The 23996-nt window shown below is 36.9% G+C and overlaps 1 protein-coding gene across 1 annotated transcript in view; it reads right to left on the bottom strand.

Annotated features, from left to right (window-relative positions):
- The window catches only part of LOC101991433 (DExD/H-box helicase 60), an 85788-nt gene that overhangs the window by 33526 nt on the left and 28266 nt on the right, over nucleotides 1-23996 (bottom strand). The window contains exons 10-22 of the mRNA XM_013354694.1: nucleotides 23387-23492; nucleotides 22843-22958; nucleotides 21471-21631; nucleotides 19344-19596; nucleotides 16760-16926; nucleotides 16123-16281; nucleotides 14245-14394; nucleotides 9116-9235; nucleotides 7578-7673; nucleotides 6249-6364; nucleotides 4540-4682; nucleotides 4312-4421; nucleotides 397-501 (exon numbers count right to left, since the gene is read on the bottom strand). Coding sequence (XP_013210148.1) covers nucleotides 397-501; nucleotides 4312-4421; nucleotides 4540-4682; nucleotides 6249-6364; nucleotides 7578-7673; nucleotides 9116-9235; nucleotides 14245-14394; nucleotides 16123-16281; nucleotides 16760-16926; nucleotides 19344-19596; nucleotides 21471-21631; nucleotides 22843-22958; nucleotides 23387-23492 — 1802 coding nt within the window. The remainder of the gene's footprint in view (nucleotides 1-396; nucleotides 502-4311; nucleotides 4422-4539; nucleotides 4683-6248; nucleotides 6365-7577; nucleotides 7674-9115; nucleotides 9236-14244; nucleotides 14395-16122; nucleotides 16282-16759; nucleotides 16927-19343; nucleotides 19597-21470; nucleotides 21632-22842; nucleotides 22959-23386; nucleotides 23493-23996) is intronic.

The following is a 23996-nucleotide window of genomic DNA, read 5'->3' as shown; positions in this document are numbered from 1 at the left end:
CAAGCAGCTGAGATTCTCTTACCTACCCATACCTTCTAGTATATAGAACTATGTTTGAACTCTTCAAAGGCAAAACGACAGAGCAAAAACGCTTCCAGGGAAAGCAACCAGCACTCAGAACACAGAGAACAATGTGAGAAGAAAAGGATCTGAGGACTAGAAACCCAGAGTGGGAAAGGAGACCCAGATACCACACTGTCTGGGAAGGAGAAAGAAGACACATTTTCAGGAATTAACATAAAACACCATTTCTAGTCAATTTAATTGAGAAGGTAAAAGGTAATCGGCTAATCATTTTAAAACACGAAATATAAGTGGTAGAAATGGTGACCCTGTGTTTCTGAAGAGCAATGAGGGCTCTACCATAACAGCATGGATTCCATGAAGATTCTTTACCTGGGCCTGGGGCCAACTCTTCCAGACCTGAAGCATAGCGTCATACAGCTGGATGCTTTCTCGAGGTGAAAAGGCAAGGTCAGAAGGGAATCCATACTTTTCAATCTATGATTAAAATAAAATCAAACTTATTAATATTTTACCTACAGGGTTTGAATATTTATAGGAAATGCTTTGATCCATAAATGTTAAAAATGGTGAAGATTGCATTAAGATGATTGTCTTTTAACAGCGAGGGGTGCACCCACACACTGAGACAATGGGATGTTCTATCGGGAACTCACCAAGGCCAGCTGGCCTGGGTCTGAAAAAGCATGGGCTAAAACCGTACTTGCTGAACATAGCGGTCAATGAGGACTACTGAGAACTCAAGAACAATGGCAGTGGGTTTTTGATCCTACTGCACGTACTGGCTTTGTGGGAGCCCAGGCAGTTTGGATGCTAACCTTACTAGACCTGGATGGAGGTGGGTGGTCCTTGGACATCCCACAGGGCAGGGAACCCTGATTGCTCTTCTGGCTGATGAGGGACGGTGACTTGATTGCGAAAGGGGGAGGGAAAAGGGAGGCGGTGGCGGGGAGGAGGCAGAAATCTTAAATAAATAAATAATAATTTTTAAAAAATTATGTGTTTATGGGGGAGGTTCTGCCCCTTACCCCCAGGCCAAAAGAGGGTGGCAGATCCCCTGGAGCTGGAGTTATAAGCTGTTGTGAATCACCCTGTGTGGATGCTGGGAAATAAACTCAGGTCTTCTGCAAGGTCCTCTTAGCTGCAAAGACATCCATCTGCCCCTACCCCCAAAGCTAGCTTTGTGTTCTCTTTTCAGTTATCACTTGAGAGTCGTTACTTTTGCAGTAAAACTAAAATGAAATAAAAATTAATCCAAGAATACACATAAGTTTTCAAATACATATCTTCTGTAGGGTCAAAGTCTTAGGGATGCTTAAGTTTCTTACCCTTTTCCATAGAGTTCAGTTTCCTAATTTCTAAAATAAAATATTAGTTTTGTCCTTGTCACTAATTTGCTGTGAGAAATAAACTAGGTAATAGATATGAATCTTAGCCATATGTCTGACACAGATATGGTTTATCAAATAATTTCATGCTTCAAAAGTATTAAGGAATTTAACAATTCTATGGTCCAAGCTGTGACTCAATCTAGTTGTTTGATTCAAACTGGCAAACTGGCAAAAAAAAAAAAACAAAACAAAAAAAACAACCTAAACCAAACTAAGCAGAGAACAAAGAAGTAACAGTAAATCACGATATAGTAACAGTAAATCATGATATAGTGGTATTCTATCTTTTTGTTTATTTGTAAATACAAGAGTTCCTATGCCACCTGTGTTCTTCACATTCTGTCCACACTGAGCAAGAGATGGAAGTGTTATTTCAAGTGTTTCCCAGGGCTGACAGCTCTCCAGACAGCAAGCAGCAGCTGTGCCTAGATGGCATGATAACTGATGACAAAGGTCAAACAAGGCTTCAGTTTGCCAGAAACAAGACATAGTGAGGGCAATCCCTCACTGGTGATCCCTTGCTTCTGTGGGGTTAAGGACAGCTCATTTGTACTCTCTTATTCTTACTTTGGGCAATCATTTTTCTGATATAGCCATAAAGTAAACAGACAGTTAAATGATTCTTCTCTTTATGTTGCTACAATTTATCACATTTGGGGATATTCTAAGCCACTTAGTTCTTTCATTTAATCTAAGTATAATAGAAAATATCCATTTTTTACACATTTAGAATTTATACTCATCTCTAATTTTGTTCTATAGGAAATGACCTATCTAAGTACACGCTATGAAAGTGGTTGGTAAAATTTATTGAACAATACTAAGCCTAGTATTTACTCTATATATTTGCTACCAAATCTTAAGACAACAGCATGACCTTTATAGAAGTCACATAGGGTCAGACCACACTGTAACCAATCTATTGCTTTTCAGTTACTCCATTAATAGCTACCAAGAAGAGAAGGAGGCACTTGGAGCAAACTCTGAACCAGTATACTTGAAGCTGTTTAAAGATATCATGCCTTAATCACTTTATACAAAACTAGTAATTTTTAGCTAATTTTAAAGACACTGGATAATGCTGAGAATGTCTCATCATGTATAGTTATCATCAAGGGTGTGAGGACACAAGGAAGAAAAGAAGGGAAAAAGAAGATAGGAAGACAGGGAGGCAACAAATGGATTTCTTTGTTATTGGTGACTGAATTAACATATTCTTAGTATTCTATATTCTTAGTATTAATTGAGGCAATGAATTTCTTCCCTATTTCAGTTGAATTTGGAGTTTAAATTGGGATATTATCACTTATAAGAGAAACTTTCTTCAGAAACATTTTCCTAGAAAAACTCCATTTATTTTATTGCCTTTAGAAGTCATTGCAATACACAGGCAAATACTGTCACGTGGTGCTCATATATAAATGATATATATGTGAACATATGACATATATGAGCATGTAAACATGATATACATGGTGCATCAGTATGTATTATAGACAAAACTTTCATATTCAACACAAAATTAATTAATGATTCTGAGATAATGAATGAATTACAGCATTTACTTAGTGGTATCATAGTGACATAGTTGTCCATGTCTTACTTCCATTATTTGTAAAATGAAACTGAAGTGGGACCTCCATCATACAATTGTGGTGCTTAAAAGATGTGAAATGTGTGACTATTTTAAAAACATAATTCCAATCAGCTACCCTTTAAAAACAGCTAGTATTCACACAGCAATGTGGTAGTAACTGGAGATACATGAGATTTATAATGCAGTCATTATTTCAGAACACTAAAAGACAAGGATTCCATTTTTCCTCCTGTCTGTTCTTATGTCAATACTAGGTTGTTTTCATTACAGCACCGTAGAAGAGTTTGAAGTCAGAGATTGTAATGCCTCCAGAAGTTCCTTTATTTTATAGGATTACTTTGGCTATTCTGCTCTTTTTTTGTTGTTGTTTTTTCCATCTGAAGTTGAATATTGTTCTTTCAAAGTCTGTGAAGAATTTTTCTGGGACTTTGATAGGCATTGCATTGAATCTTTAAATTGCTTTTGGTAAGTTGTCATTTTTTAGTATGTTAATTCTATCTACCCAAGAGCATGGGAGATCTTTCCATTTTCTGGCATCTAAGCCTTTTAACGAATAGAATTAAAATTAAGGAGCCATAATATAGTATGAGAATGTAGAATATGCTTCATTTTTCAGGTCTTGGAGGAAAGAGAAAGAAATGTCTATTATTTTAAGCGCCAATGAAAGTTTGAATGAACCTTTCAAGGTTATAGAAGAAAAAAGGAAGAAAGGTATATGCATGAAATGAAGAAATTATCACCCACTAGCCATTCAATAGCCATGTGGACATTATTTAAATGTCCATGATTGCTGAGTTCTTACCAAAGAGCCATAACTTTATTGTCATGGCAATAGGAAGCATGTATTCCTATTTAAGATCATACACATTAGTCATGTTTTCATGTATGAGGCTTTTCCACATAAGGCTGTAGCAGCACTGAGAGGAAAGGCTAAGCACTGGTCTCGACACTCCATCAGTTGTGAAGACGTGGCTTACTTAAGAGAGCCAGGCAGACATGGGTGCTTAACAAAGGGAGATAAAAGGAAAATGAACAGAAATAATGTCCCCAGAGTAACAAAATCATCAAGTAAAAGTGTTTAATAATTTTTAAACTTTGATGATTCTGATAGTATCATGACATTGAGAAACTAAAGAAACGAGAACACTGTTGTTCATTTTTTAAACCAAAAGTTTAGTATTCCCTCTGCATTCTAGCATCAGGCTGCACTTCAGTTGCATTCTGCACAGCATTATATTTTCAGCTGTTAGCCAGACAGTGCTGTTCCTTGGAACAACTGTGGCAAAGGTCATTACTTACATGATCTATGGTTAATGCAGCACATGGGTGAAAATGATCAAAGCAAACGTCACCCTGTCTCACAGAACATACATGCTTCTCCAGGTCATTGTATCTCTCTCCGTAGATCACTGAAAGGGGAAGAGTAAGATTTCCAAATTATCAGAAATGTGGTGAATGGAATACTTTTAAAGCAAATAGCCAAGCCAAACAAAAACAAGGCTATACCACTACACAGAGCATACATACCAAGTCTAACTTTGTATGACTGTCTGGTTTGCCCTTGGTCTTCATGATGACTGCCACGGGAGACAGAATTTCTTTTGGAAAAAGTTCTTTTCCCCATTGCACTGTCTACTTGTTTCCAGTACCTCTTTACTGACTGGAGCCACCTTTAAAAATAAATATATTAGTTATGATTTTAATAAGTATTGTGCCCAATGGTTCATGTTTCAAGTGCTTAGTCCCAGTCTTTGGTATTAAATGCTACAGAGTCATTAAAATGTGGGAACTGTGTAACAGAAGTCTTTGAAGAGTAATTGACAACCAGCATCAGCTATCACAAAGGTTAGACTAGCCACTGGTTCTCATCTAGCTCTCTCTGCTTCCTGTCTGCTGCCATGTAAGCAAACTGCCACCTCAGGCTCCTACTTCCTTGGTTGAAGCCTCCCATTTTTGCCTTTCCCACTGTGATGGGCTGAAATCTTTCTAAAACCCTGTGTTTTAAACTCTGTGTTTTATATGTTAAAACATATAAAGGCATACCTCCCTTAAGGTATTTTGTTTACATCAACCCAAAAGTAACTCATACATTACTTAAGCAGAAAATAACCTACATGAAATTAAATAATTAAATTCAGAAAAATTTGTGTGTCTTAGAGTTTTCACAGAATTAAATAAGTTTTATAGTCACATAAACTGAAATAGAATTATAGCTTCCTTACTATTAACTCTGAATCCTACATATATCATTTAATATTTTTGTGCCTGTCTTTCATGTTTAAAAATCAACAGACTTTTAGAACTACTATTATCTAATAATAACAATGGAAATACTATCACATCTGATATTGATAATATTTAAGATAAATTACTATATGCAAAGTACTAAGGAGAAAATGTGACACATGGGAGAAGCTAAGGGATGTGTTGTTATCAGTGCTCAACATTCAAACCCAAAGACAAGATATGTGACTTCCCATTAATAAAGCTTTGCTCTTGTTCTAAATAAATAAATCTATAAAATGTGATGATCTTGTAATCTATGGAAAATGTATCATTCTATCACCTTTATTTACTTTTCCTAGTAAAGGGGGTAGAGAAAAATAAAAGAAATATGTAACTATCATTGTATTTTTGAGCTATGACATAAATACTTCCTACGCAACTGCAAATCTGAGCCAAGGGTCACTGGGTGTTGGTGAAGCTGCACATTCATTCCTGCCTGTTCAGACGCAAAATTATTACACAAAACTGAATTAACTAAAACACTCTTGGCCAATCACTTAAACGTATTTCTAGCTAGCTTTATATCTTAAATTATCCCATTTCTATAAATTTACAACTTACCACTACACTCGTGGTTTACTGGTAAAATTCCACGGCACGTTTGTCTCCTGCAGCAGCTACATGGAGTCTTACTGACTCATCTTCTTTCTCCCAGCATTCAATTTAGTTTCCCTATCTAGCTCTATTCTGCCCTATCACAGGCCAAAGCAGTTTTTTTATTCATTAACAAATAAAAGAATCACATATTCAGAAGGACTTCCCACACCAGCTGGGTATTTCTTTGTAGAGAGTAGCCAAGACTTATGAGAAAGAACTAAACAGACAGTAGCTTGAATTCAGGTAGTACTATGAGTGAACCAGAAAATGAGAGCTAAGCCCCATAAAAGATTATGAAATACAAACTATCACAATAAATAAACATTCTATACAAAATAGAACCTAATCCATACTCAGTAAGATGCTGGGGGTTGCTTATGGTAGCTGAAAGGGCCAAAAATGGACAACGGATTGTGACAAGGAGATGCTCCCAGATTTCTGCTCCAATTTCTCCACCAAGACAATGTACCTACAAAAGAAAAGAATGTTTTCAATTCACAAGTTAGTTTTGAGAATGGCAAGTTAAAATAACGTAAGAATCTCAACTTGGTCATAAGTATTTCTCATCAACTCCAGCTGGACTGGGAAAGAACAAGCAGAGGACCAAATTAGTCCCTCTGAATGTGGGTGACAATTGTATGGCTGGGGAAGACTGAGGGGTCACTGGCAGTGGCACTGGGATTACTCTCGACTGCATGTACTGGCTTTGGGGATCCTATTCTCTTTCGATGTATACCCTGCTCAGCCTAGGTGTAGTAGGGAGGGCCTTGAACCTTCCATAAAGCAAAGTGATTTAGGATTAGAGGGGGTGGGCTGGGAGGGTGTGTGGAGGGAATGAGAGGAGTGGAGTGGGAATTTGGATTGTTCGTTTTTAAAAATCTAATAAATTAAAAAGAATACATATGATCTCTGAAAAATAGAAAATATACTTTTAGAACCATATTTGAATAGATCATTTGTTTTACTTTAAGATAATGATAGACAGAATCATTTCTCATTACTTGCTCGAGCATAAAACCCTTTGTTTTGGAGACTGGCCTGGATTTCAATTTTTGTGTCATGAGTTTAATTCTGTTCCCTCCACAACAGCATCACCATTGAAGACTGGTTCCTCATGCATGCAGAACTGATGTGGGAAGGTCATTGGTTCATCAATAAAGAAACTGCTTGGCCTCATAGGTTAGAACATAGGTGGGTGGAGTAAACAGAACAGAATGCTGGGAGGAAGAAGATGTAAGCTCAGACGCCATGCTCCCCTCTCCTGGGCAGACGCGAGGAAGCTCCAACCCAGAATGGATATAGACTAGAATCTTCCTGGTAAGCGCACCTTGGAGTGCTACACAGATTATTAGAAATGGGTTAAGAGGCTGAAACTAATGGGCTAGGCAGTGTTTAAATGAATATAGTTTTGTGTGTTGTTATTTCTGGTGTAAAGCTAGCCCTGCGGGAGCTGTGTAGGAAGAAAAGCAGGCCCGCAGCTCCTTCAACACAGAACTTTCACCATTACACACTGTTTAGTCATAACAGAAGTGAGCCAAGAGAATGGTTTAGCTGGGGAAATGATCAGAAGAGAATTGCATCCAATCTGGACTCCATCCAAGGGGCAGATGTTCCAAAGCAGCAAAGGCATAGAGAATTTATGAACAATAGGAAGTTAGCCTGAGATGTAAAATCAAACCTACCTCATCAAATATGACGTATCTGATCCTCTTTACCCAGCTTTGGCGATGAGGAGCCAGTAGCAGAATTTCAAAGCAGGCAGGCACAGTAACAAGGACCTAAAAACAGCAGTAGGGTGTAAAGTAACACTTAGAATGTGCATAGGTATAAAACTACATGAGGCAAAGCTTCATGAATGTATCTTCTAATAATGAAGATCTGATACTACATCTAAGAATTGGATTCATTGCACGTGTGATAATAGTTTGAACCACATGAAATTTCAATTTTCCTGAACAAAATAATAAAATATCAAATTTGAAGTGCAGATTCTTGTTAATGAACCTTCAAAATGTGTCCAGCCCAGAATGGGACACATTTTGATCACTTTCCAAACCCAACAATCAGTAAAGGAAAGGGAAAGAATAGAGAGCCAGGGGAAGGCATCGTATATTGTAAACTGCCATCTTCTGAACCAACAGTAAAGGAAATGGAAAGAATAGAGAGCCAAGGGAAGGCATCGTGTATTGTGAACTGATGTCTTCTGAACAAGGCCTGGCAGGTCTACCCATGCACTCATAGTAACTGTGGTTATCTCTGTATGAAACCTGCAGATCAAACCAGTCAACATTCCAGCATGAATGAGAAAGCACTCATAAGGCCACATCCCCGCAGAGGAGTTATTGGCAGGTGGTGGCTGCTGGGAAAGAGACTTGATACTGGGAGGCCTGTGGAATGAAGGGAGGGAAGGGAGGTAGAAGGAGAAAACAGGGTAGGTGGATATGATCTTAATACACCTCAAACACATATAAAATTCTCAAAGAATAAATAAAAATATGTTAATTAAACAAATATTTTTAAAAAAATATAGGAATCAAGGTCATTAATCTTAACATTCTTTTTGTTTTTGTTTTTCAAAACAAGGTTTCTCTGCGTAACAGTCCTGACTGTTCTGGAACTCACTTTGTAGACTAGGCTGTCCACAAACTCACTGAGATCCACCCGCCTCTGCCTCCCAAGCGCTGAGATTAAAGATCTCCACCTGGCTTCATTTTAACTATTTTGATTCCTTTCAAATCTAACACTAACAAAAAATTTGTGTTGGAAGGTATTTCTTTAAAAGGCAATTCCAGTAATACATTGCCAAATCTTCAATATAATGTTGTATAAACATGTCTTATCTTTCATTTCATCCTAATTATTAATCTGAAAATTCAATAAGAAAACTAAAACTTCATTAACAACACATTCATTAATTACAACACACTACTTTTAACTAAAATGAGTATATTTAACAAGAGAAAGTAATTATGATAATACTTTGCTGTCCACTAAGTTTCTATAGTTTGGTAAGATCTTTGAATCCTTTTGAATCTCATTGTAAAACAACTTGATAATGAACTATAAACTAAAATCTTAAATCAAAATGAAAGCATCTTTAAAGAAAATTAGTTCTATTTTTTAATTTATTTAGAATGTTAAACAAATTTATATTTTCACCGAAGCAAAATACAACATTGTTATATAATCTAATATTAGTTAATTAAGTGGTACGGCAAACCTGGCAGTTCAGGGCATCGTGACGATAATCCCTAGTGAAAACGCCACACACAACTTGACCAGCTGGCAGAATTTTGGTGTAACGATTTTGAACAGTTGCTGCCACTTGATTCACAAGTGCCTGATTGACAGGAAAACAGATGTAGTAGTTATATAATAAAGTATAAATCAGCAAAAATTAATGGAATGATGGAGATCTTCAAAACTATATTCTGTTATGAATTCAGAAAACTTAATAAACCTCTTTCTTCCAAAGTTTCTTTTGTCGTGGCATTTTATCACAGTAATAAGAACACCTAATGAAGACTACCCTAAATGAAAGTGTGGATAATTCCAATTACACGAAAATGTTATTAGCATTAGAATGAACAGCTGTAATAAGCTAAGGTAAAAGCCTGACCCATGAAGGTATATTTCATTGTGGTTCAGAAATAGGTGTATTATTCGTTACACAAAATCTGATGAATTAATACAAAGGCCAACTTCTCCATTATAAAAAGTAGGCAAATGTATGTCTGCCTCTCTTCTACCCTCAACCCCTCCACCCCACCCCCATCAACTCCTGAGGCAGAGGGAACAGCAGGCCTTGAAGTCATAAGAACAGAGAACTGTCTCTGTCTGCTCCCCACCAGCTAAAACTGGGGAGAGCAGGTGTTGTTGCCTGGGTAACACGATGGAGCCAACTCTATTGGCACAAGTGAGGGTTAGCCAGCTCTGAACTAGTGAGCAATGGACAGCTGCCTCCATCACTCATCTCTATTGTGAAGGCATGAGGGAGCAAGGAAGAGGTTTCTTCCTCCCCACTCCCCTCTTATCAATGCCTGAGGCAAGATTAAAAACTAGCCCTGACAATCTTACCAAAAAGCAATCTACAGATTCAATGCAAAGCCCATCAAAATCCCTGAGAAATTCTTCACAGACCCAGAAATAACAATACTCAACTTCATAAGGAAAAGTAAAAAAAAAAAAAAAAAAAAAAACAAGAATAACCAAAACAATCCTGCACAGTAAAGGAACTTCTGAAGGCATCACAATCTCTGACTTCAAACTCTACTACAGAGCTACAGTACTGAAAACAGCCTGAAGCCTGGTGTTGGCAAAAAAACAGACCAAAGGACTAATGGAACCAAATCAAAAACCCGGATATCAATCTATATACCTGTGAACACGTGATTTTTGACAAAGAAACAAAATATATAAAATTTTGAAAAGAAAGCATATTCAGCAAATGGTGCTGGTATAACTAGATATCAACATGCAGAAGAATAAAAATAGATCCATAGCTATTGCCATGCACAAACTCAAGTCCAAATGGATCAAAGACCTCAACATAAAAACAACCACACTGAACCTCATAGAAGAGAAAGTGGGAAGTGTTGAGGGAGCTACGGGTTGCATTCCTGCCACCCTGCTCCCAGCCGCCTGGCTAGCTTATGCTCCGAAATAACAACACACAAACTGTATTCATTTAGACACTGCCTATCCCATTTCTATTAATGTGTGTAGCACCGAAATGCACTTACCGGAAAGATTCTAGCCTACATTCATCCTGGATCAGAGCTTCATTGCGTCTGCCCCAGAGAGCAGAGCTAAGGTGTATGAGCTTACTTCCTCTTCCTCCTAGAATTCTGTTCTGTTTACTCCACCCACCTAAAGGCTGGCCTATCAAATGGGCCAAGGCAGTTTCTATATTAGCCAATGACCTTCCTCCATCAGGGAAGTATATTTGAACACATTAGCACAGACCACTTCTTAAATATAAACTCAATAGCACAGACACCTAGAGAAATAATAAATGGGACCTCCTGAAACTGAAAAGCTTCTGTAAAGTAAAGGACACGGTCAACAAGACAAAACAGCAGCCTACAGAATGGGAAAAAATATTCATTCACCAACACCACATGGGACAGAGGTCTGAGCTCCAAAATATACAAAGACTCAAGAAGTTGATCAACAAAAGAACGAAAAATTCAATAAAAAATGGAGCACAGTTCTAAACAGAGGACTCTCAATAGATGAATCTAAAATGGCTGAAATACACTTAAGAAAATGCTCAACATTCTTAGCTGTCAGAAAAATTCAGATCAAAATAACTCTGAGATTCCATATTACACCTGTAAGAATGGCTAAGGTCAAAAACACTGATGACAACTTTTGCTGGAGAGGTTGTGGGGAAAAGGGAACACTCCTGTATTGCTGGTGGAATGCAAGCTGGTACAACCCCTTTGGATGTCAGTGTGGCAATTTATTAGAAAATTAGAAAACAGCCTTCTTCAAGACCCAGCAATACCACTTTTGGTTATATACCTAAAGGATGCTTAATCATGCCACAAGGACATGTGCTCAACTATGTTCATAGAAATTTTGTTTGTCATAGCCATAACATGCAAACAACCTAAATGTCCCTCGACCAAAGAATGAATAAAGAAGATGTGGTACATTTACACAATGGAGTACTACACAGCAGGAAAAAAATGATGACATCTTGAAATCTGTGGGCAAATGGATGGATCTAGAAAACATCATATTGAGTGAGGTAACCCAGACCCAGAAATACAAATATAGTATGTACTCATCATAATTGAGTTTGAGACATAAAGCAAAGAAAAACCAGCTTATAATTCACAATACCAGAGAACCTAGATAAGAAAGAGGACCCAAAGAGATGATACATGGATCTAATCTACATGGGAAGCAGAAAAAAACAAGATCTTCTGAATAAATTGGGAGAGTGGAGATCATGGGGGAGGAAGAGCAGGGAGCAGAGACAAATATATTGCTTAATAAAAAGTAAAAATAAAAGAAATAGCCTAAAGTCATAGGAACAGGAAATCTGTCCTGGCCCCCCACTAGATGCAAATCTTGGGAGAGTAGGCCCTGTACCTCACCTGGGTAGCACAATAGAGCCAAACTTGTTGGCAGAATTGTGAATGAATCTACTGCAAACTTGTAAGCATGGCAGAGTTGTCCTCACTACTCCTGTCATGTAGTGGTGTAGGAAGATGAGAGATGCCCCCTTTTACTCCACGCTCCTCATTGCCTGCAGCAGAAAATAGAGCTGACCCTCCTCCTCACCAACTGCAGCACTCAGGAAATAGCCCTGACCCTTGTCTGGGCAGCACAGCAGAACTGCCTGGTGGTCAGAAGTGGCGATGATCCATCCCAGCGTTATGAACCAAGGATAACTATCCCCATTACTCACTAGACAGGTGGTAGCATGGGCAGAAGGAAGATGTCCTCCTCCAACCTCACATCCATCAATGCCTGAGATGGGTAGAGAAGTTAGTCCTGGTATTATAAGAGAGGGAGGGCAGTCCCTGTCTGGCACTAGCTGCAGCACTCAGAAGAGTGGCCCCTGTAACTCACCTGAGCAATATAATGGAGATGACTCTAATGGTACAGGTGTGGGAGGGCATGAAAGCAGGAGAAACGGCCCCACCCCTTACTCATTGCTGCAAGAGAAGAATTAGCTCCAGCAATGTTGGAGGGCTTACCCTAGTGGTGATGACAAGGGAGAGCTGCTTGGTCGACCAACCCAACAGCTGCCCAGGCCCAGAACTAGGGTTATTCTTTGGGCAACCCCAACGTCCACCCCATCCATGATCTGCTGTAGCATGTGAAGGCACTTGATCCACAGACCAAAGCTGCAGGATCTCCAAACACAGGGCAACAACAGAATATCCAAGAAGAGTCCTAGTGAGGGCCCCGCATCTATATTGCAAAAGCATCCAGAAGCCTTGAACCAGACCAACGACTCTGCAATGAACACTTAAAAGTAGAGATCTATGAGGAAAGGGGTTACTGTGTGACTCACTGTGTCACACTGCAGCTTTCATGATGATATTTTTAATTTTTACCTTTTTTCTCTTAAATTTTGTTTTATTTGGGGGGGTGCTTAGGTGTGGACGCAGATGTGAAGGGACAGGGAAATGAATGGGATCAAGGTACATTACATAAAAGATACACAGAATAAACAAAAAATGTAAAAATAAAAGAAAAAGAAAAAAGGCAAATATGTCATCAAGTACATCATGAATAAAGAAATACGACAGACCAAAAGTCGTAAAAATAATACTGCCTAAATCATTAGTATTTAGAAGTCAAAATATGCAAATATACAAAATGTACATCTTTTAGACAAATATCTAAAAATTCTACTACTTCTGAGTATAGCAGAAACACACTGAATAACAATAGAAATCTTGAGAAAGATTTAAGATTCCATCTCACTCCCATTAGAATGGTTAAGTTAAGAAAACAAATGTTAACAGTCAGGAAAATATGTGGAAAGAGGAACTCTTAATCACTACTGTTACAAGTATAATCTGGTATATCCACTATAGAAATCATTACTGAGGTTTAACAAAGCATGAAAAATGAAACTACCTCATGACCTAGCTACATCACTCCATCCTGGTTAGATACCCAAAAGTCTTCCAGTCTTACTAAAGAGATATGTGCACATCCATGTTCATACCTCCACTATTTCAATAGCTAGAAAACAGAAGCAATCTTGATGTCCATGAGCAAACTAATAGAAAAAAAATGTTGTACAAATACACGCTATTCAAACGAACACAAAAATGAAATTGCAGAAAATAGATACAGCTGGGTATTATTATATTAAACAAAATAACACAGGCTCAGAAAGACAAATACCACGTTTTCTCTTATATTTGGATTATAAAAATTATTTAATAATAATATTTAATTTTATTAAATGTTTATTTAATAATATTTGTATATATAAAACTAAATTATATATATATATAAATATATATATATATAATGTGGGAGACAGTGGTATAGGACATTAAGGGAATCATGAGAGGGCTATAGGTCATAAGAGAAGAAGGGAAATAAGATAATAGAATATATATGACTTGAAAGTGGAATGGGGGCTACATGAGAACAAAGGGGAGCAATGGAGGGGGATTACATCATGGGAGATTTAATGGTGAAGAAGGGTCAAAAATAATGTACAAAAATTCTATTATGAAGCCCATTATTTTGTATGCCAATTTTAAAAGATAAAAAAAGATAAATGAAACTAGATATACAACATTTCCCTGTCTAATATTTGAGTAAGCTTTGGAATAAAGAAAAATATTCCATGCACTGGATCCCTACCTTTGTGGGTGAAACATACACAACCACTCCTTCGTCACTCTCCTTCAGCACCTTCTCCATGCAGTAGTAGGAAGCATAGGTTTTGCCAGAGGAGGTTGGGGCAACAATCACTGCAGATTCGTTGTTATCCACCACATCCAGGAGCTCCCTCTGCAGGGGTCAGACCATGATTTGCATCAATCAAACAAGTCATATGCTACCCAAAATACCATTCTGATTTTTCTGAACCTCACTTATGGAGAGCTGCAGACACACAGAAAATCTAAAAGTAAACTCTGATAGATGACATTCTCTCAAACGATGCAATTTGTTTGCTTTTGAGCAACTGAGAGATAAGTCTTACATGTGAAAATGGAGTAGAAAAACTAAAAAAAAACTGCACAGGAAAGGGAGACTATTCAGGACAAAGAAGGAGCCAATGAGGAAGGCAGTGAAGCAAGGTGTATTGACAGAAATGTGATCGAAGTATACAACATACATGGAGAAAAAGACCATAATGAAATATACTCTTTTGTACAAAAGAAAAATCACTCAAACGCTGTTTTACAATAAGATATTACTATTAGGAAGATAGTTTTTAATGTTTTATAGAGAAGTATAGTTAGAACCAGCCAACACACATTTTTATGGCAGTAAGCAAATGGTTGAAGCCCAGAAACAGCAACGATTCTTCATTTTGCTGCTTACCCTTGAAGGGTGACTATTTGGGAGCATCATCTTTGCATTCTATTATTTCATTTATCAAGATGATGAGTAGTCAAAAGAATGGACAGCCTATGTGAAGGACAGAAGACAGAAAGTACTCTCAAATGACAACCTGCCATTCTGTGAATCTCGTCCTCCCCACATGCCACACATCAGAATGAAAAGGGCATAAAAGAATTAGAAGGTGTATAGAAAACAGGAATAAATTTCCCTGCCCTTTAGCCTACACTGAAATAAGACATTGGTCTCCTGCTTATGGAAAAATCAGAATTTTGATATACAAGGTCTCAGCCGAACTAGCTTTCTCTATTTCTTGCTTTCAGTCTTATGCTTCCTCATACAAGCTGATCCACCCCAATGCACTGGAAGCTAGGCTCATGGAGTCATCTGAGTATCTTTACATTAATGAAAAGTGACTTACAAAATCTGAACTGACTGGAACAGCTAGTCAGATTGAACCTACAAACTTGCATTTCTATAGGTAAATACTGCTCCAGTTATCAGATGATAGATAGATGATAGATAGGTAGATAGATAGATAGATAGATGATAGATAGATAGATAGATAGATAGATAGATAGATAGATAGATAGATAGATAGATAGATGATAAGCGGTTACTTCCAAATTTTGTAGCCTTCAATATTTATCTTTTGTGTGCTTACAGAAATATAGTTAGAATGGTAGAAAATACACAAGCAATTTTCCCACTCTTTGAACTACACAAACTTCTTCATGAGGATTTATATTGTTTACATATGAAATTCTATTGACAGAAAACCTGGAACGTGGTACAGAATGATAATAGCTGTATAGCACAGACATCTTTAAACTTTGACTCTGTATATGGGAATTCATCCAACACCTTAACAAGGAAATGGTCTGCATAGTAAATGAATTTTTTTAATTTCTTTAAATGGAAAATATTAGTCCAAATGAAATATTTTAAATAACAATGAACTTTAACTGAAATGCTTTTTCAATAAAATAATTCAATATTATGAAACCGATGGAAAATACAAATGCTAACATACAGAGAGAGAGATGACAAATACAAATATTAAAACAAGAGAGAAAGAGGGGGGAAAGAGAACGAGAAGGCTGGAAAAATAAAGAATTCCATGATTCTTACACGATTATAAAATATAATAATTATTTTTATTCATATTTTTACCTGCCATGTATCAGGAATAAAATCTTGGACTCTGGGGTCTGGATCTTTTCTTTCTTCTCGTATCAAATGGTGACCCATATATTGTAGTTGGAACCTAACTGGCCCAATTCCAACTGAATATTTATTCCTTTTTTTCATTTTTATGTCATCTGCTTCATCCTGTATTGTTTTAAAAGATTATTTTGAAAGTAATTTAGGTTATACCATGATATAAATGTTGAAATGTTTATGACTGAATTTCTTCTATATGAAAACAATTTTAATCACCCTTTAAACATCTTGAAGGCATTGCCACGTTTCTGAAACACAAGCAAATCAGTAGATGTCAAGATTTTCAAATGCTTACTCTAATATTTGTAGCTACAGCCTGACATATTTACATAATCACTATTATAGACACAAGCTGTTTTGTTAGAATTAAGTATTGGGTTAGTTTTAAAAGTCTGCAGAAATTATTTGACATTTAGTCAATTAGTATAAAAATTTCTAATTCTTGAGTAACTCAGATTTAGTAGTTAGATTAATCAAGATTATATTTTCTATGATAAATGAACATAAAAAGATCACTGTATTTGAAGGATGCTTTATGTATAACAAATTACAGCTGTGTAAAAATTAAGCTTTTACAATATGTTACCTGTGTTGGATACAAAGAATTTGCTAGTGCATCAAACCCTAAACACGTAAGACATCTGGCTATGAGTTTCCGATCTGCTTCTTGCAGAAGTTCAGAGTGTTTGTCCAACAAGGAGTGAATTCTCTTCATCATATCAACAGCTATGCTAAAGTCTTTTGTGGTTTCACCTTAATACAAAATGCAAATAATAAAATTGTTATAAAAGTTATCAAAGTAACAAATGGTTATTAACAAAGAGCAGTCATCTGGGCTATACACTGCTATTTATGAAACCATCTTACTTGGCATTAACAGATGCTTGAGAATAGAAAGGACTAGATAAAAATCTTACAGTTCACAATTAAAATATTCAATTGAAGTTTATAGAATTTCGTGGTGAATTATAAAACTTTTCTCTGTCTCATATTCCTATGTCCCCTTTGTTAAAAGAAAATAATTGCATGGTTTGAAACATAAGATTATAATCTTAGCAACATTCCTTTAGCCCTGTTGTTCACAGAGAGCTACTGGATGTAAGCGCTGAATCTGTTCACTCAGTGCAATCCATCTCTTCCAGCAATCAGACCCAGACTCTGACGATCCCTCCATTTTCTAGCATCACACACACTGTTTCTTCCCTCTGCTCACATGATCATTCTCGCTTCTGTTTTGGTCCACCTTTCTTTTAGTTGGTGCATACTCTCACCTATTAAACAAGTGCTACCAAACCTCTATTGAAAGCTCTTTTACAAGAGGATGCCAAGTAAATGAAATAAACGTGTTAAGCTCCATGAGCATTCAGTTCACTTACATAGTATGTGATATATGATTGGCCCACACAGAGCACGAGAAACTACACACATAAGGGAATCTGTTTGCTAAAAGAGGCTTTATGGAAAGGTATTGTATGAACTGAATTTGGAGGATAATTAAATTCTGGTTGTATGAAAAACAAGGAGAAGGGCATTTGTGGCAGTTTCTACTCTTGATTTCTCTATCCACCATGTATTTCCAAAGATTTCTTATTTAAGTCTGTATGGTATTGGGAATTCTACATACCTAGGTAAAAGTATGTGTTTCCTGGTCTTCCTTGTGATTAAAGTTGCCTGTGACTAAGTTTTGACTAAGGATATCTGAGAATAAGATTTTGGTGGCCAGGAAAGTACATTAAAGGAGAAAGAAGAGCTGGAGAGATTCTTTAGTGGTGACAGTTGTCACCACTCTTACAGAGTTGGATTCCCAAAAACAATGTCAGAAGCCTCACAACAACCTGTAACTCCCGCTTCAGGGAATCTGACACCTTTTCCTGCATCTGTCGACACTCAACACAGACACATTGCAAATGGAGAGTAAGCCAGAGTTATGTGAATGACTTATAGAAGCTTACAACTCTGGGCATGGGCACAAGGACATTGAACTTCTGACCTTTCCTGGAAAGATCATCTTTGTTCCTTAAGAGACTGCCTCTGTTTCTACCGTGGGTCCTGCCCAATTTCTTGTTGCTGGACAGAAGAATCCAGAAATCCCAGAAGAGACTCTGCTATCAGTCTGCAGCACCTACAAGGAATCTATCAATGGAATAAGCACTATATTTTAAGTCACTGTAAATTCTGATCTCTATCGATAATATCCAGCTTCACATCCTTACTCAGTGTCTTGGTTGGAAAGAAAGATTAAACACTTGCTAAGGCACATAGTTCGCCTCTATCCAGTTTACACATCTCTACCTATCCAGTCCCCACTTTATCCTTATCATCCTCGTTCTCTTTCTTTGTTTATCCTATGTCCCTCCATAGACATGTAAAGGAGAGTACATGAAATGCCTCTGCGACTTTGAAAGAAGTCTGTATGGTAGGGGTGATCAGTGTTGAAGTCTGTTTGGTTGGTATTGATTGCAAATTTTACAGGATTTATAATCACCTGGAGGACAGGCCTCTGGACATGCTTGTAAGGAATTATCTTTATTAGGCTAATGGAAACAAGAACACCCATATGAACTCTGAGTGGAATCGAGTCTTCTGCATGAATTTTGAACTACATAAAAGAGATACTGAGCTAGGCATGTATTCAATTCATCCATCCCTGCCTTCCTATTTAAATATAATGTGACCAGCTGCTTCAGGCTCTTCCTACTTGGATATGCCCTCCAACAATGAACTGTATCCTTGAGCTATTAGATAGAATAAACTCTCTAATCATTAAGTTGATTTTATGAAAATATATTTTATCACAACAACCAAGGGGAAATTAAGTGAGTAGGCAAGCATAAACACCAACTTATCCAGAAAGAAAATGTTTATCCTTCGAAACTCAAAAATAAATGATGGGTTTTTGCTGTGTCTCACTGTTATTGGTTCTGCTAACAATGCTCTCTTCTTGATCAGCAGTTAGTTTAAAGCTATCTCCAATTGTGCTTATGAATAAGCTTTGTCTTTGCTATTGGTCACCTCTCTGAGATGTCATTGCTCATTGATAAAAACAGAGGAAAGAACCCTTTATGAGTCTTACTATACAAATTCTAGTTAGCAGGTGACAAAGCACTGTCTTTACATCTCTTTGAACTCTAGCTCATCAAGGTAAGCCAACCGAATTACACCCCACACACCTTCAGCTCGGCAGTGCTCCTTCCATGCTGTCAAGCAAGCCTTTAACCCAACTTTTTCAGCCTGAACTTTTACTGAGTTACTTTTACATGATTTCAAAAACTCTTCCAGCTTCTTCATCCCAGAGCTTAAATTCCTTTTCATCTCCTTCTCAATAGAAGATGACAGGGTATTCCATTTTTGTTCTTCTTTTTGTTCTTCCTTGGCCATCAACCTCTTCTTATTCTCTCTAGCAATTATGTCAGCCTTGGTCTCCTGCCCAAATGGAAAGAAAGACAACTCATGACAAGAAAGAACTATTCCAAATTGACAATTCTTGATGAAATATTTTAAGTATGCTCAGATGATTTTAACCATCACCCCATACTTCAGTAGTCATAAAAATATGTTTTTATTAAGACTCTGATGATTGAAAACATAATTCAACTTAATGAATATAAAAACTTGCAATAGATAATTTTCTAAATTTCTATATAGTGTTATATATTAAAGGGTAAATGTAATAACATCAAAGAGACCTTGCAAAGATTCACTTAGGTCTCCATGCAGTGACACCTGCTATTCTTTCCTGGACTGCATTTTTGTTACCCTTCCTAACAAGTCACCTTCCTAGTCCGTACATGATCATGATGTTTCTACCATGAAACATTAACTTTATACCTTAAAAAGTGAAAGCATTAATTATATAAATACTTTGAAGAAAGGATTGAAAATCTGTATAAGTAGAGAAAGAAAACCATGTGTTGTATGATTATTTTTGCTGAATTTTGTAAAAAAGATTCTGATTATTATTAGCTAATAAACTGTATTTTAATATTATTGCAAAATTTTAAACCAAACCTTCATTGACTTAATGCTTTATTTGATTCTCTAAACAGGTAGATGTTATTGCATAAAGGATCATAAGTAATAATTTATATGAAAGTTAGACTTTCTAGCAGGTATCATAATAAATATGATTGTTCTTTGTGTTACTTTTCTGTGCTGTAGTAAAATGACATGGCCAAGAAACTTTATGGAAGAAAAAAATTATCTGAGCTTGTGATTCCAGAGGGCTAAGATCTGCTGATGGTGGTACAGAGGCATGGCACCAGGAGCAAGAAACTGAAAGTTTGTGTCTTAAACTGTAAGCAGGAATTGAAAGGCTTTAAGCTCTCCAAACAGGCCTCCAGTGACACACTTCCTCCAGCAAGGGCAACTTTGTGAGCCTCCCCAGACAGTGCTGCCAACTGGGAGCCACACACTCAAATGCTGAAACTATGGGAGACATCTCATTCAAACCACTACACCCAAATCAGAAAAAAGATGGAAAGAAGCCTTCAAAGTGATGAGAACCACCAATTTAATAAAGAATAGCTCTCCTGAGTAAACTGGGAGCATGGGGACCATGGGGGAGGGTTGAACAGGAGGGGAGAGGATGGGAGGAGAGCAGAGAAAAATGCATAACTCAATAAAATCAATAAAAACAAGAACAGTAGTAGCAAGAGCTTTTTTTATGTTTTTTCCCGTTTATTTATTTATTAAAGATTTCTGTCTATGGCAATTCTACCAAAAGCAATCTATAGATTCAATGCAATCCCCATCAAACACCCATCAAAATTCTTCACAGATCTGGAGAAGGCAATAATCAACTTTATATGGAAAAACAAAAAACCCAGGATAGCCATAACAATCTTATACAATAAAGGATCATCTGGAGGCATTACCATCCCTGACTTCAAACTCTTACAGAGCCACAGTATTAAAAACAGCTTGGTATTGGCATAAAAACAGAGAAGTCGACCAATGGAATCGAATAGAAGACCCTGACTTTAACCCACAAACCTATGAACACCTGATTTTCAATAAAGGTGCTAAAAGTATACAATGGAAAAAAGAGAGCATCTTCAACAAATTGTGCTGGCAAAACTGGATGTCAACCTGTAGAAGAATGAAAATAGATCTATATCTATCGCCATGTACAAAACTCAAGTCCAAATGGATTAAAGACCTCAATATCAGTCTAAACACACTGAACCTGAGAGAAGAGAAAGTGGGAAGTACTCTACAACACATGGGCACAGGAGACCACTTCCTATGTATAACCCCAGCAAGAGCTTTTAATGATAATGGAATTTATGGAAACTTACACGTGTCTTTGTGCTCCTGGACTTACTGCAATCCTTCTTCGGCTTAGCACCTTGAGTTATGATGAGCTTAGAAGAGACTGATTCTAAAGAGTTCCCATAAAATCGTTGAAAAACATGATATTTCTGCACACTTCTAAGATAACGGGGGTCTCTTGTATACTCTGAAGAAGAAAAAACTTAAAATGTAGGCTTTCTTGGAAGCATCTCTAACTCTCCACACCACTCCATAAACAGGCACTATTCTTTCTAGTATACAACAGCAACTTTGCCTGAGCAGTTTGCAAAAAAACTTAACTAAAATTGTCTTCAACTTGGCTATCCCATCTATAGAATGACTACAAAAGTGGCAATTTTTCAAATTTATATATATACACATACATACATGCACACACGTGTGTGTGTGTGTGTTGTTTTTGGAATTGAACCTAGGATCTCATGTACCCAGTTTAAGGGTTCTGCTACTGGTCAACAACTCCCAGCAGCTCAAACACGTTCAAGACAATTTTTTCACAGTCTGTTTCCAAAAGCAAATACTAAGAATGTTATTTAATTTTATTGATTAAATGTGTTCTTTCATAATGGATATAGTACACTCTAATTACTTACCTCATTCTCTTTTAGATCCAATCTAACCTGTCATTTCCCCCTCTCCATAAAAGTCTTTTTCCCAAACTCATGCATTTTTTTTTATTTCTGACTCATTAATTTTAATGAGGACTCTGAGTTTGTCCATTGTCCAACTACCGATGGAGCCCTGGGAGCACACCACTGGGTACACAACAGAGGTAATGGTGACCCTCCTCCAGAATCCATCTGATTAACCTTAAGGAGTAAGGGTCCATGACTACCCTTCCTTCCAGGTGTTTTGGGTTTTCCAAGGGGGTTGTTTTCTTTTAGAGACAGACTCTAAGTGTTAATTATTTGTGCCCTGTGAATGAGCTCCAGTAGGCAAAATTAAGAAGAAAGCCATTTGAGATATTCTGGTTCCTTGAATTATTAGATAGGAAAAAATAAGACCCTCATCCTGGGACACAGTCATAGAGCTGAGAGCTTCAACACTATATATTACACTTCAAATGATATCCTGATTTCTTAAACTACAAGCCTTATTTCCTTAACACAGTGTCAAACTCAGGAGACAAAGATCACATATGCACTCCTCTGCCTAAACCACCTTCATCCTCCATATGAATAACCACCAGGAAACAAAGGGAGAATTCTCTACTAACATCCTTCCTGTTGTCCATCTGAATGCCCTGTAGAATGTTCTTCACCAAAACTTTTGATTTGAGTTCATAATGTGATTTATACTTTGAAATAAAGGCCAGAGTGATGTAGATTTCAATTAGTTTAGCAGAAACGGCAAGCTCACCATTGAAATTGGCCTTTGTCCTGTCATAGTCATCACTGAGAGGTCTGTGGGAATGCCAGTGCACAAGCTCATCGAATTCCTTGTGCTTAACCAGCGAGGAAACAATGGGGTCATCACTGGGAGAGAAAGAAATACAAGCATATATCAAATTCCAGACCTCCAAATCCAACACATTTTATAACTTTGAAAATCATAGTTTCTTCTTATCTTCCTGGGATACAACATGTGTAGTTGAATGCAAAAAAGCATTTTCTTAGAAGTTTCAGAAGCCAGGACCACTTCAGGTCTCCAACACTCTCAAACATTCCTTGTTCTATTAACTTAAAAATAGGAGTAGAGTGCTTTGTTCTCTAATAAAAATCACACAGATATCATAAAGATGGGCAATGGGCAATATGCTGCAAATATATATTGCATGTAATTTACTATCTTTAATGTAGCATATTTCTGCACTTTATTCAGAAAAAGCCTTCTCAAAGAATATTTAATAAATGACTATTATCCATTCCAAACAAGTACTTATTAATACATATGGAGGTCTTACTTCTTTAGGAAAGGCAAGTCTTTCAAAATGTCACCAGTAAATTCATCAACCAAAGCACATGACATTGGAATAAAACCCAAATTTGGCATCTTTTCTTGGGAACTTTCTGTAAACAAATAAATATGATCAAGTTAAATGTGAAATTTTCAGAAAAGAAGACACTATAATTGTTTCCCAAGATTTTACCTTTAAAAACATTTCATACTCATTTATATTTTAATTTCAATCCTGTTCATAAAGTTATTTCCTACTCTGAAACTATTGGAACATCATAGAAAATTAATGAATAATAATTAAGCAAATATATAGATTAAAAATGTAGGTAGCCCAATGGCTAGAGAGATGATAGGTATATGGCTAGATTGAAACATTATGATAAAGATGACATTATTGATAGATGATAGAGAGATAAATAATAGATAAAAGATAATCTGTGTGGTGCTTATGTTCAAATATTGAATCCTTTCTCTCTGTTGAAATAAGAGCGGCTGGGCTGCGTCCCTCGCACCCGGCCGCCCACATGGCTAGCTTAGCTTATGCCCCGAAATAATTACACGGAAACTGTATTCTTTTAATCACTGCCTGACCCATTAGTTCCAACCTCTTATTG

Source organism: Microtus ochrogaster, unplaced genomic scaffold, assembly GCF_000317375.1.
Source record: "Microtus ochrogaster isolate Prairie Vole_2 unplaced genomic scaffold, MicOch1.0 UNK61, whole genome shotgun sequence".
Taxonomy (NCBI): Eukaryota; Metazoa; Chordata; class Mammalia; order Rodentia; family Cricetidae; genus Microtus; species Microtus ochrogaster.
This window is presented reverse-complemented; position numbering and strand designations above follow the sequence as displayed.